We start from the raw sequence: 13,268 nt of genomic DNA on the forward strand, positions 1-13,268 counted from the left end.
TGGTGATGAAAACCTCCAAACAGGAGAGGTTACAGGGGAAAAAGTACGTGGGTCTGTAGAGGTCTCCTTGAGCAAGAACGAGGGGATGATCGGCAGGTTTGTCCCTAAGATCACCAGGTACGAAACCAGGACATCGATTGCCATGAGGGGCTCCTGATGGTGGAGGGAGGGGAAGCCCAAGAGAAAGAACTCTGTGACAGTCGTATGGTTCAACATTTCTGCATCCGAGCTGCAGTGGTGGGGGGCGTGGGGAGAATAACCCCATGCATCAGGACAGGCTGGGACGTGAGCAGCTGAGGAGCAGGTCCTGGGCACTACGAGGGACGCCCTACAACCCGTAGCGTACCGTCCCTATGAACAAGGGCAGCTGCACGTGGGGCCGTGTTAGGAGGAGTGTGGGCCACCCAGACAACTTGAGTGATCATCCCCCTTGACTCAGCACTGGTGTGGCTCCACACACATGGGTGTGTCCCAGTGGGTGGCTCCCCAGTTTGGAGAAGTCAGGAGGAACTACTGAGTGTCGAGTGCGGGTCTGCCAAGATGGGTTTCGGGACTGGGTGCACATGACCTGTGTGGGGCAGCAGAGGGACCTGGGCAGCATTGACCCAGTGACAGAGAGGCTCAGAGCAGTATAGGAGTAGCCTGAGACTGCTGGAAAGGTGGTTTCAGAGATGATGGAGCTTTTGTTCGTAGTGGGAAATGGCATGAGAAAGAACTTATAGCACAAAGGGCAGCTGGAGAGGTCCAGACTGGACACAAGGAAAGAGAAATGTCACTCGAAGGGCAGTGCTGTGGTGTAAGAAGTCACCCAGAAGGAGACTGGATCAACCCAAGGCTTTGTGTTGCAAGGGACAACGAGGAAGGATGGAGAGATATCAGTAAAGGAAGATGCTCAGGTGAGAGCCAGGTGGGGTAGCAGGGTGGATGTCTACAGCCTGCAGAGAAAGAGGTGCAGGTGTGGGAGACCGTAGGACAGCCAATGGTGGAGATGAGAGAGGGATGGAGAAAGTCAGAAAAGCCCCCAAGAGAGATCAGCTCTTTCCCTCCTCGGCTGTGGCTGTTGTCTCTGCCACTGACACCTATGAGGAAGCACCTTGTCCTTACAGCACTAGGGGCTCATTGCCTCCCCTTCCCCACCTGGGAGCCTGGGAGGTATCCTACCGTAGTCCTGCCCTGGGCATTGCCCATCCCCACATCACACCGCCCCAGGAAGAGCCCTGAGCAATGTGTGAGGGACTGGATCTCCTTCCCAGGGGCTGGGGGTCAGAGCTTGGCCCTTTGCCTTTAGGTAACACATCCAGGGTTACTCAGAATCTCTTCCTTCACATTGCCTTTGCCTACCTGTCATCACTGCCTGGAGTTTTCTGCTCTAAGCAGCCCCTGGGGAGGCTTTGTCAGCAATGTCCCTCTGTGGGACCCATTAACACTCCAAGAAACAGTGGAGATTGCATCAGACACTGACTTCTTGAGAGGTTTCTTCAACTCCCTGTCATTGTCTGAGGTTCATGGACTGGGCACCAAACCCACCCGAGGGGTCATTAAAACACCTTGAGATGGTCCTCTGCTGCGAGGCTGTGCCGGGCTCCTGGGACAGAGGGAGCTCAGGGCAAGCGGGCAGCACTGCCGAGAGACAGCTCTGCCCAGGAGCAGCTCCTCTGCACAGCGCAGCAGGGCTGAGGGCACTGCCTGCAGGCACCGAGGGGAGAGGATCAAGGCAGAGAGAGGTTAAAGGCAGTCTGGGGTGGGAGGACAGAGGTGAGCTCACTGGAGGAGAAATCTTCACAGCCCTTGACACGGTAAGTCACTGGGTGTGGGGCAATTTAGGTACAGTTCATGGACAGATCTCCTAATGATGGCACATCCCACAAACTCTGAGACCTTTTAGGAAGAACTGCCACAGGTTCTCCAGTGTAGAGGAGGAGGAGGTGCCCCAGAGCAGGGCTTCCCCGCTGTACCATCAGAGGGACAGGGCATGAGGGCTGCCTTCTGCCAGGGACGGCTGCAGGGTGTGAAGGTGGGTGTGCAGCCAGGGGTGCCCAGGGCTGTCCTTCCGAGCAGGGTCCCTGCACCCCCGGGGCTGGGTGCTGGGGCAGGGACTCTGCCGCCTGCCAGGGTCAGCACTCAGCCTGCCCGGGGAGCTCCCCACGGCGCTGTGGGGAGAAGCTGGGGGTGCAAGGAGAGACCAGTGCAATGGCAGGGTGCTTCTGCTGTTGAGAGGGTGCTGTGTGGGTCAGGGCTGCTCACAGCTCCACATCACTGCAGGATCTTCCCAGGAGACTTTTCAGGAAGCACAGCAAGGCAGGGGCTGCCTGAAAGGGAAGGATCCTGGTCTTTCACTCTTCTCCTCTGGGTTGTCTGGGTGGGCAATGGCACATAGAAATTAATCTCTCATTTCCGGAGGAGGCACTGAAATTCCAAGTCTGTTCCTCTTAGAGGTGAATAAAGCGGGGAGTATTGGAAATCACCATGCCGTGGTCACAGACAGCATCAGTGTCACTTTTCCAGCCTCGCCAGGGCTGGTCTGATGTTCCCCTCAGAGCCTGCACACCCAGAGATGCCCCTGGGCAGTGTCCTGCTGCAGGGAGGGCTCTGCAGGGCAGAGCTGAGCAGGCAGCGGGTGGGATGGGCTCTGTGAGCACTGCCAGGGAGGAGACACAGGGGACAGAGAACCAGCTCCTGGCAGGGACAGCTGCAGGCAGCAGAGACAGGGATGGGGTTGGGAGGACACTGCAAACGAGCACAGGGGGAGGGTGCGCTCAGGCAGCTCTCTTTCTGTGTTTCCCTGCAGATGTCTGCTGGGCACTGTCTGCGGGGCAATGAGCTGACTCTCTCTGTAGAACCTCCCATCGGAGGGACCCCCGAGTCTCTGCTTTGCCTGTCCTGCAGGGCTTGCAAGCTGCCCCCCAGAAAGGCGCAGCTCTGCTGTGGGATCCTCGGGAGTGCGGAGCCTTTCCTTGGGGGTCGGCACTCTCCTCGCAGAGTCAGTTGCTTCTCTCTGGGAGGGGTCGTGTCCTGCCCTCTCCATCACACCTCCACCTCTGGGCTGGTCTGGAGAAGAGTTTGCAGAGCTGTCCTTTGAAACAGGACTCCTCTGGTCTCATCAGAGTCCAGGTTTAGGGTTTTTTTAAAAGAGTAATTTGTGTGTGAAGGCATCTTCAAGGCAGCAAAATGAAAACACAGGGAAGATGGGAAAAGGACTGATAAACACTGCAGCTGTGTGAGAAAACACAGACAAAATTATTAAAAAGACATGCTAAGACTCTCTTCCGCAGCCCACGTCCTTCCCAGTCATGAGTGCAGATATTGAATTTTTCCATGAAAGATGGATTACATCTGACATCCCCTGTGAACATCAGAGTTGTCACAAACCAGCTCCCATGTACCCACTGCAGCAGAGCAAAGCTGACTCCTCAGCAGCAGAAGGGCAGAGCTCCTGCTCCTCACAGCACACTCAGCCAGCACAAACTAGAGAAAGGAAATGCATTCCAACTGGGGGGAGTTGCTATGAAAAATGGAGTGGGTTTTCTCAGAGAAATCTGTCCTAATTTTCTCCTGTCTTTTCCTTGTTTGGACAGAGCCCCAGACCAAGAAACAGCAAATGTCCAACAGCAGCTCCATCACCCAGTTCCTCCTCCTGGCCTTCACAGACACACGGGAGCTGCAGGTCTTGCACTTCTGCCTCTTCCTGGGCATCTACCTGGCTGCCCTCCTGGGCAATGGCCTCATCATCACCGCCATAGTCTGCGACCACCACCTCCACAGCCCCATGTACTTCTTCCTCCTCAACCTCTCCCTCCTTGACCTGGGCTCCATCTCCACCACTCTCCCCAAAGCCATGGCCAATTCCCTCTGGGACACCAGGGCCATTTCCTACTTGGGATGTGCTGCCCAAGTCTTTTTTTTTCTGTTCTTGATTGTAGGGGAGTATTGTCTTCTGACCATCATGGCCTACGACCGCTACATTGCCATCTGCAAACCCCTGCACTACGGGACCCTCCTGGGCAGCAGAGCTTGTGTCCACATGGCAGCAGCTGCCTGGGGCAGTGGGTTGCTCAATGCTGTGCTGCACACGGCCAATACATTTTCAATACCACCTTGTGAAGGCAATGCCTTGGACCAGTTCTTCTGTGAAATCCCACAGATCCTCAAGCTCTCCTGCTCAGACGCCTACCTCAGGGAAGTTGGGCTTCTTGTGGTTAGTGTTTCTTTTGCTTTCGGGTGCTTTGTTTTCATTGTTCTGTCCTATGTGCAGATCTTGAGGGCCGTGCTGAGGATCCCCTCTGAGCAGGGACGGCTCAAAGCCTTTTCCACGTGCCTCCCTCACCTGGCGGTGGTCTCCCTGTTCCTCAGCACTGGCATATTTGCCTACCTGAAGCCCCCCTCCATCTCTTCCCCATCCCTGGACCTGGTGGTAGCAGTTCTGTACTCGGTGGTGCCTCCAGCAGTGAACCCCCTCATCTACAGCATGAGGAACGTGGAGCTGAAGGAGGCCCTAAGGAAACTGATGCAATGGACATTTCTCCATCAACAATAACCTGCCTCCCCTTCTCTGCGGAGTGCCCAGGGATTCTCTTAGCCCAGGATTGTGCTTTTTTCCCCTATGATAATCCTACCTGGCAGTAATTGCTGGGGTTCATACCACTGCTCTTGAGGCTTGGTCCTGTTGTGTCTGACCCTTTCACAAATATGTTGAACGCTGTGTCACGTCTGGCCTCTCTAATAGCATCTCTGAAATAAAAGGCAATCTCCTGAGTGCAGTGCCTGACGGCTGAGCTTTCCTTGTAAAGGTCCGGCCAACAACACTCCAAAGGAATTGGACTTTTCAAAGTTTTCTCCTTCTGTTCTCACTGTGTTTGGGGACATAATCTCGAATCACACCTGGGACACTAAGAACTTGTCTGAAAACCACCTTCCTGGTGTCCAGAGGCACTGGAGGTGGTGCGTGAACTCCCAGTCCCCTTCCTCCGGCTGCCAGAGGTATGACAGGGCTGATAGCAGCTGTCAGTGCCTCTGGAAAGGAATGTGGAGGGCTCAGGAGAGGACAGGCACTCTCCATGTGCCCGGGGGTGGGCTGTGAATGGAGACTCAGAAGGTGAAACCCCCTCAGAGGTGCTGGGGAGCAGGGCTGGCAGGGAGCAGAGCGGGGCATTTTCCCATGTCTGCCCATACACCCCAGCCCTGGGGAGGGGCCTTTCTTGCGTGGCCAGCTCCGTCCTCCTGCTGGGCTCAGGGTACTGGGGCATGGCCAGCTCTGCCCAGCCTCTCACCTGGGCCAGACCCCCGGATCCCACAGCAGGGCTGTCTGCAGATGGCCCCATGGGACACGACGGAGGTTGTGCAGGGGAGGCAGTGGTGGGGGGCTGCACATAGGGGGCTGCTGGGGGAGCAGGCACAGAGGACTGCTGTGTGGACTGTGTCGGGGGATTGTTTCCCTGTCCTTTGATGCTCTCTGGTCCATGCAGCGCCTGCACTGTGGGGCTCTGGGACCATGTGGGGACCACTCAGCTGCAAAGGTCTCATCTTCTTGTCCCACAGTCCCCAGCTCGGTGTCAGCCGACGGGCACTGCCACAGAGCCTCTGTGCTGGGTGTAGGGTGTCTCCTCGTGCCCTGCTCTGAGCCCATGCAGGCACCTGCAGTGCATGTCTTTGCTTGTAGCTGACCACCATGGCCCGCCTGCATGCTCCCAGGACATCCTGACCAGGCTGTCCTTGGAGATGGGTTGTGATGGTGGCTGAGGTGAGCAGCTCTGGTGCAGGCATGATCTGCAGCAGAGCACTCCAGCACTGTACAGGGTATAGAGTGTACAGGGGCTTTCCTGAACCAGGGACACCTCAGGGGAGTGGAGAGACCCATCAGGAGCCAGCAGCTAACATGACAGTGGCCAACGAGACCTGGGTAGGGCCAGGAGTAATGGTGGCCAAGCCCCCACACGTATAAAATAAAACCCTAGGGAGTGCCATGAGCAGGGCGGACAAATGGGGTGTGGTGCATCAGAAAGGGCGTGGCGCAGCAGTTTGCGGGGCAGTTCATGTGGAAGGGTGTGCAGGAAGGGCGCTGTAACTCCACTGGCTTGACCAGGGAGATATGGTATCTACCCAGCAGAACGCCATGGCCTCTCTAAACTCTGCATCCACTGTGACTGTCGAGTCTTTGCAGAGCTCCATTGGGAACATGCTGGAAACACACCCTACCTTTCCTGGAACAAGCCTGTCAGGCAGACCGGACACATCATATGGAGGATTCCCTATCCTCTCTCCACCTAGCTGAACGCAGTCACTCAAGGGATAGGGGGAAACGGCGACAGGTTCCTGCCTGTCACAACAGACGCATCTCCTCCATCACTACCCCACCTTCCCAGGTGTCCTTGCACAACAGGTACGAGAATCTGCAAGTGGAACCCAATAATGACGAGGACGATGGTTCATCTAGGTTGGAGGTGTCCCCAAGGTTAAGTCAGACTACTCCCTGCGTCAAAACCACTTCCATAAAGAGAAAAAGATGGGCCACTGTCATAGGAGACTCTCTCCTGAGGGGAACAGAAGGCCCAACATCCAGACTGGACCCACTTCTTAGGGAAGTCTGCTGCCTCCCTAGGGTCTGCGTTAAAGATGTGATGGGAAAACTTCCTACCCTGGTACAGCCCTCGCATTATTATCCATTCTTGCTTTTTCATGTCAGCAGCAATGAATCACAGAATCACAGAATCACTAAGGTTGGAAAAGACCTGTAAGATGATCAGGTCCAACCACCACCCCAACACCACCATGCCCACTAAACCATGTCCCGCAGTGCCACATCCACAGGTTCCTTGAACCCCTCCAGTGCTGGTGACTCCATCACCTCCCTGGGCAGCCTGTTCTAATAAGTTGCAATAAGAAGTCCAAGGGCAATCAAGAGAGAATTTAGGGCCTTGGGACGACTGGTTAAGGGATCAGGAGCACAAGTAGTGCTCTCCTCTGTCCTTCCAGTTGCAGGAAATGATGAAGAAAGAAACAGGACGAGCCAGCAGAACAATACCTGGCTCTGAGCCTGGTGTCACCAGCAGAATTTGGGGATTTTTGATCATGAGTCGATCTACACAACACCAGGCCTGCTGTCAACAGATGGGGTACACCTGTCCCAGAAGAGGAAAAGAATCTTTGCCGAGGAGCTAGCAGGGCTCCTTGAAAGAGCTTTAAATTGGATTTGAAGGGGGAAAGGGATAAAACCAGGCTCACTAGAGACAAACCTGGGGGTGGCACACCAATGTTGGAGGGACGCTGTGCTAGCGAGGTCCTTCAGTCTGCTCCACGATGTGCTGAGTACAATGGAGCACATTTGAAGTGTGTTTATACTAATGCGTGCAGCATGCAAAATAAACGAGAGGAACTAGAAGCTTTGGCCCAGTACAGCCGAGGGTGCCCCCAACCTTCATGTCCCTCACCAGTCACTCTTTGTTTGTCAGTACTAGGTCCAGTAGAACACCTCTCCTTGTTGTCTCCTCCACCAGTTATCATCAATACACTGGGGGAACCTCCCGGACTGTAAATGCCTGGCTGTGAAGCCTTCCCAGCAGGTATCAGGGTGAGTGAAATCTCGCAGGAGAACTGAGACCTGTGATGGTGGGATGACTCTCAGCTCTCTGTAGAAGGCCTCATCATTTTCCCCACCCTGATCAGGTTGCCTGTAATCAACACCCACAACAGCATCTCTCATGTCAGCCTGCCCCTTAATCCTTACCTACAAGCTCTCAACTCGCTCTTCATCTGCCCCCAGGGAGAGCTCGATACATTCCAGTTGCTCTCTCCACATAAAGAGCAACTCCACCACCTCCCCTTGCTGGCCTATCTTTCCTAAAAAGAACACAGCCATCCATGACAACATTCCAGTCATGTGAGCTATCCCACCATGTCTCAGTCATTGTAATGAGATCATGGCCCTGCGACCGCACACAGATCTCCAATTCTTCCTGTTTATTCTCCATGCTGCTCATTCTGGGCGTCACCTCAAAGCACCAGGAGGAAAAGAAGGTTATCAGAAGTAGTCAACATGGATTCACCAAGAAAAGTCATGTCTGACCAATCTGATAGCCTCCTACGATGACATGTCTGGATGGATAGATGCGGGGAGGGCAGTGGATGTTGTCTGCCTTGGCTTCAGCAAGGCTTTCGACACCGTCTCCCACATCATCCTCAGAGGCAAGCGTAGGAAGTGTGATGGAATGGACAGTGGGGTGGATTTGGAACTGGCTGATAGATAGAGCTCTGAGGGTTGTGATTAGTGGCCCAGAGTCTAGTTGGAGGTCTGTCACAAGTGGCGTTCCTCAGGGGTCAGTACTGGGTCCAGTCCTGTTCAATATATTCAGCAATGACCTGGATGAAGGGATAGAGTGTGCCCTCAGCAAGTTTGCTGATGACACAAAACTGGGAGGAGTGGCGGACACAGTGGAAGGTTGAGCTGCCATTCAGCGTGACCTGGACAGGCTGGAGAGTTGGGCAGAGAGGAACAAGATGAAATTCAGCAAAGGCAAGTGTAGGGCACTGCACCGGGGGCGGAATAACCCCCTGCATCAGCACAGGTTAGGGGCTGAGCTGCTGGAGAGCAGCTCTGTGGAAAGGGACCTGGGAGTCCTGGGGGACAACAGGATGACCACGAGCCACCAATGTGCCCTTGGGGCCAAGGAGGCCAATGGCATCCTGGGCTGCATCCAGAAGAGTGTGGCTAGGAGGGCGAGGGAGGTTATCCTCCCCCTCTACTCTGCCCTGCTGAGGCCGCATCTGGAGTGCTGTGTCCAGTTCTGGGCTCCCCGGTTCAAGAAGGACAGGGAGCTGCTGGAGAGGGTCCAGCAAAGGGCTACGAAGATGATTAGGGGAGTGGAACATCTTTCTTAGGAGGAAAGGCTGAGGGACTTGGGTCTTTCTAGTCTGGAGAAGAGAAGACTGAGGGGGATCTTATCACTGCTTAGAAATAGTTAAGGGGTGGGTGCCAGGAGGATGGGGCCAGTCTTTTTTCAGTGGTGCCCAGTGACAGGACAAGAGGTAATGGGCACAAACACGGTCATAGGAAGTTCCGACTACACATGAGGAGGAACTTCTTTCCTTTGAGGGTGTCAGAGCCCTGGCACAAGCTGCCCAGAGAGGTTTTGGAGTCTCCTTCTCTGGAGATATTCAAAACTCACGTGGAAGCATTCCTGTGCAATCTGCTGTAGGTGAACCTCCTCTGGTGGGGGGGTTGGACTAGATGATCTCCAGAGGTCCCTTGCAACCCCTCTCATTCTGTGATTCTGTGATTTTCTTGGTGGCTCCTTATCCCCTTCTGCAAGAGGGTGGGGAAAACTCTAGTCAGGTCCATGTTGAAGCTGTTTCCGTGTTGGAGGCAGTGAATGGATTTCTTTTGTCCCTGTCCACCAAATGCAGTATTGGCTGTGAGTGAGGCTGTTGCAGTGGTCAGGAGGGTATTTTTGCCCTCACAGAGATGGCCGTGCCTCCTTTCCATGCAGGACTCAACTTGCTTATCCCCAGCAGAAGGTTTCTTTAGCAGCGTTGTGCCCGCTTTCTCCCAGTTCTGAGCTCCTTGGCCCCTTGGGGAGGCAGGAGGAGGGCAGGGCCTGTGGGAACCGGAGTCAGAGGCCAGTAGAGGACAGAGACAAGCAAGAGGTCACTTCTTCCTGAGACCCCGTACGCAGCGCGGTGTTGTGTATATGTGTTCTGAGCGGTGCTGAGGAGGGGGGATAATGCCCGCTGTGCTGTGTGTGCATCTGTAATGGTGTTGGTATCTGCATGGGGGTGTGTGATGCTATGGATAGTTGCAACGGGATCAGTATCTGCAATGGCCGCTCCATCTGCAGTGGGAGACAATCTGCCACGGCATCTGCAAAGGTATCTGCATCCGGAATGCTGTGTGTGCAACTGTCCTGTCAGCTACAGTTCTCCAATGCAGCCATCATTGCGGATGCAGATACCATTATGGATAACAGTGCCAATGCTGGTGCAGATGCCACTGCAGATGGAAATACACTTTCAGGTGCAATTGCTGATGGAGATGCTATTGAGGATGCAGGTGCCATTGCAGAAACCATGGCAGACGCAGACACCATTGGAGATGCAGGTGCCTTTGAAGATTCCTTTGAAGGTACCGGCACCAGTGCCACTGGAGATGCCACTGCAGATGCAGATACCATTACAGACACCACCGGAGACGCAGGTGCTGTGTCAAACAGCATTGCAGCTGCAGATACCACAGCAGATGGCATTGAAGGTGCTAGTATGATTTCCAATGCAACTGCATCTCAATTATGCTGAGTAGAAGCAGCTACTGCAATTAAATACTCATGCTTTTACTCATACTTTTTGTCTTTGTCTTCTTGAAAGTGGATCTGCAAACCCAGTTCCTATTTCATGTAATGAAGACTTCCGATGGGATTTCTAGGAAAGGACCGATGGCAGGGAAAGGGAGGGCTCGAGGTTGTTTGGGGATGAAATAGGGCTAAAAACAGCTAGTCACGATGAAGGAGGTTGCTGATAAGTACACTTGTCTGGCCATGCCCTGCAACTGATGGACCCAGCCTGTCCTGCCTTCTTGTTAAACTCCATTTCACTACTTCCTGGGGTGAGGGGGATCTCTGCTCTTTGTATGTGTGGAGGTGTGAGTGCCAGCCCCTGGAGGGGGGACCACAAGTCATAGGGGCTCACGTGCCCAGGGGGAAGCAACTGGAGAGACTGGGAGGGGGGAGTTGACTACTGGAGGGAGCAGGTGGTCCAAAGCATCGCCTGGAGAAACTGTGGGGTCTTGGGGCTCTGGTACTGGTAAGGCCATAGGTCTGGACCAGGAGGGGAAGTGGTCCTTTACATGCCCCGGCAAGTACCTCAGATACAGCTCTCGAGGTGGCACTGGCTGCTTATGGTCAGACCCTTAAGCTCTGCCTGAAAACCTGGGAACTGCTCTCAATACTTTCTAAAAAGAAAGGAAAAAACCCCAGCACCTTTTGACCAGCTGCAATGTTTCAATACTTTCATTAAAATGTCACTGTATTTTCTATCCTGCCAAAATGGGACTTTTGAGACTGTGTATTTATTGCGGGAGAAGAAATCCTGATCTTGCCCTGTGCTTGCGTTGCCAGTACTCTGTCTATCATGCTGCGTATTTAATCTCCCTAACCTTCCAGGTGTTTCTGCCTCTCCTGATCAAACTCCCCACGTCGGAAGTCATCTCTCCAGAAGCTGATCTGGACATGCGCACTTTCCATTGTTCTCCAGAGGTTTTCCGCCTCTTACTCTTTGATTGTTCAGATCCCTCTCACCTATCACCCTGCTTTGAGCCCCAGGGACGTAAAGCGTCATTGTCTTTCAGTACTCTCTTGTCTTTCAGTACTCTCCCTCATAGTCCCTATAGGCAACTCTTCACCTGGGGTGGCAAAGCTTGTTGGAAGCTGCTAAAAATAACCATACAGCTGAGAAGTGTGTTTATTGTGGATTAAGCTCTCTTGTGTTTTACTTTTTCTTCTTTTTTCTTTCCCCCAATTAAAGAACCCTGTTTCCATGGCAGTTCTCCACGGAGAGCAGGTAGGAATTGCTGCAAAGCAGCTGTAATATTCAGCTGCAGACTTTGGTGGAGAAGTCTGATGTAAAGAAAAGTGATGCAAGTCCCCGGTGGCCAACGAGAGCAATGGCAGGGTTGGAGAGGTGAGGAGCAAGGTTGTCCATACCGTGTCTGGCCTCAAGGGACTGCTTTTCCTACCTGTCCACACCTCTTTAGGATACATTCTGCATCCATATCAACTGGAGAATTCTCCGATCACATCTTCAGATTGCTCATTGAAAAGGATGAGCTAGCTATGCTACTTCAGGGTAGGTGCCTACCTGTCTAATTGGCTATACAAATGTTGAAGACCTGAAGAAAACTGTAGAAGAGGCATAGCTCGTTAGCGCTTTCTGCATTTTAATGAGCCCCATGGTGTATGTAGTGCTGACTCCAGGAGCCTCAGGTACTGAGAAGAGACTGAACAATCCCCTCAAGGAGACAAAGGCAGAAGACAAACCTAAACTACTCTGAAGCATTACTGGGCCCCACTGAGGGCCATTACTGACAAAGCCTCCCCAGGGACTCGTTAGAGCCGATAATTGGAGGCTGTGATTGCAGGTAGGCAAAGGCACTGTGCAGGTGGCTCTGATGCTGACAAAGCCCTTGGATTGTTACATGGAGCACAAAGGCCAAGCCCTGACCCCCGGCCCATGGGAAAGGGGATCCTGTCCCTCACACGTGGGTCAGGGCCCTTCCTGGGGCAGTGGATGTGGGGTCTGCAATGCCCAGTGCAGGACAATGGAACAACACTCCCAGCTTCCCCATGGGGTTGCAAGGAAGAAATGAGGCTCCAGTGCCATGAGGGCAACATGTCTTCTCACAGCCCTTGGTGGCACAGACAACTGCCATAGCCCAGAGGACAAAGACCTGGGTTCTGTTCGTGTCTTCCAGCCTGGCCAGCGCCCTTGGCAGTTTCCATCGCAGGCTGTCCCACACCTGCCCCTGTTTTCCTGCAGGCTGTAGACATCCATCTTGCTTCTCCACCTTGCTCTCCCCTGGACATTTCTCTGCCTTCACTGACATCTCACCACCCTCACTGGCCGTTCGTTGAAACACAAAGCCACGGTCTGATCACCAGCTCTCACTGGGTGACCTCTTGCACCACAGCCCTACCCTTCGAGTGACATTTCTTCTTCCTCATGTCCAGGCTCCACTTTCCAAGCTGCACTTTGTAGCAGCTTTCCTCTCTCCTGCTTTTTCCCACCTCCAAGGAAAGCTCAAAATTCTCAGAAAGCACCTTCCAAGCAGGCAACCTAACTCATCAGCCTTCTTGTGGCCTTTCACCTGAGCTGACAAAAGTAACCTCACTGTGATCTTCTAAACCACGTGACTTTCCCGGCCTTTCAACCTCTTGGATAGACACAAACGAGCCCTATGCCTGCTGCTGTCCCGTCAGGTACTCAGGCAGAAGGCACATGCCAACCCATATCCATGCCCTCTTCCTGGATGGGGCTCCACCATGTGGGGGGATAATGACGACGTTCAAGAGTGTTGGCCCAAATGCTAATCACTGAGGGATTCTGGGTATGACTGCCTTCTAAAAAGACTTTGTACCGCTGATGACATTTGGGCCTCATCATCCAGCCAACTTTCCACCCACCCTACCATCCATTTCTTCATCCTGGAGAGCATCAATCCGGCTCTAAGGAGACTCTGGGAGATGATGTCAAAGGCCTTGCAAAAGGCCAGGTACACAACGTGCCCTCGT

The 13,268-nt window shown here is 53.7% G+C and overlaps 1 protein-coding gene across 1 annotated transcript; it reads left to right on the forward strand.

The window, feature by feature from the left end:
• Positions 1 to 3,598: 3,598 nt before the first annotated feature.
• On the forward strand, positions 3,599 to 4,534 carry LOC132321459 (olfactory receptor 14J1-like). The gene has a single exon (XM_059834954.1). It carries the CDS (start codon positions 3,599 to 3,601, stop codon positions 4,532 to 4,534), a length of 936 nt encoding a protein of 311 aa, XP_059690937.1.
• Positions 4,535 to 13,268: the final 8,734 nt, after the last annotated feature.

This window comes from Gavia stellata, unplaced genomic scaffold (genome assembly GCF_030936135.1).
Source record: "Gavia stellata isolate bGavSte3 unplaced genomic scaffold, bGavSte3.hap2 HAP2_SCAFFOLD_42, whole genome shotgun sequence".
NCBI classification, from domain to species: Eukaryota; Metazoa; Chordata; class Aves; order Gaviiformes; family Gaviidae; genus Gavia; species Gavia stellata.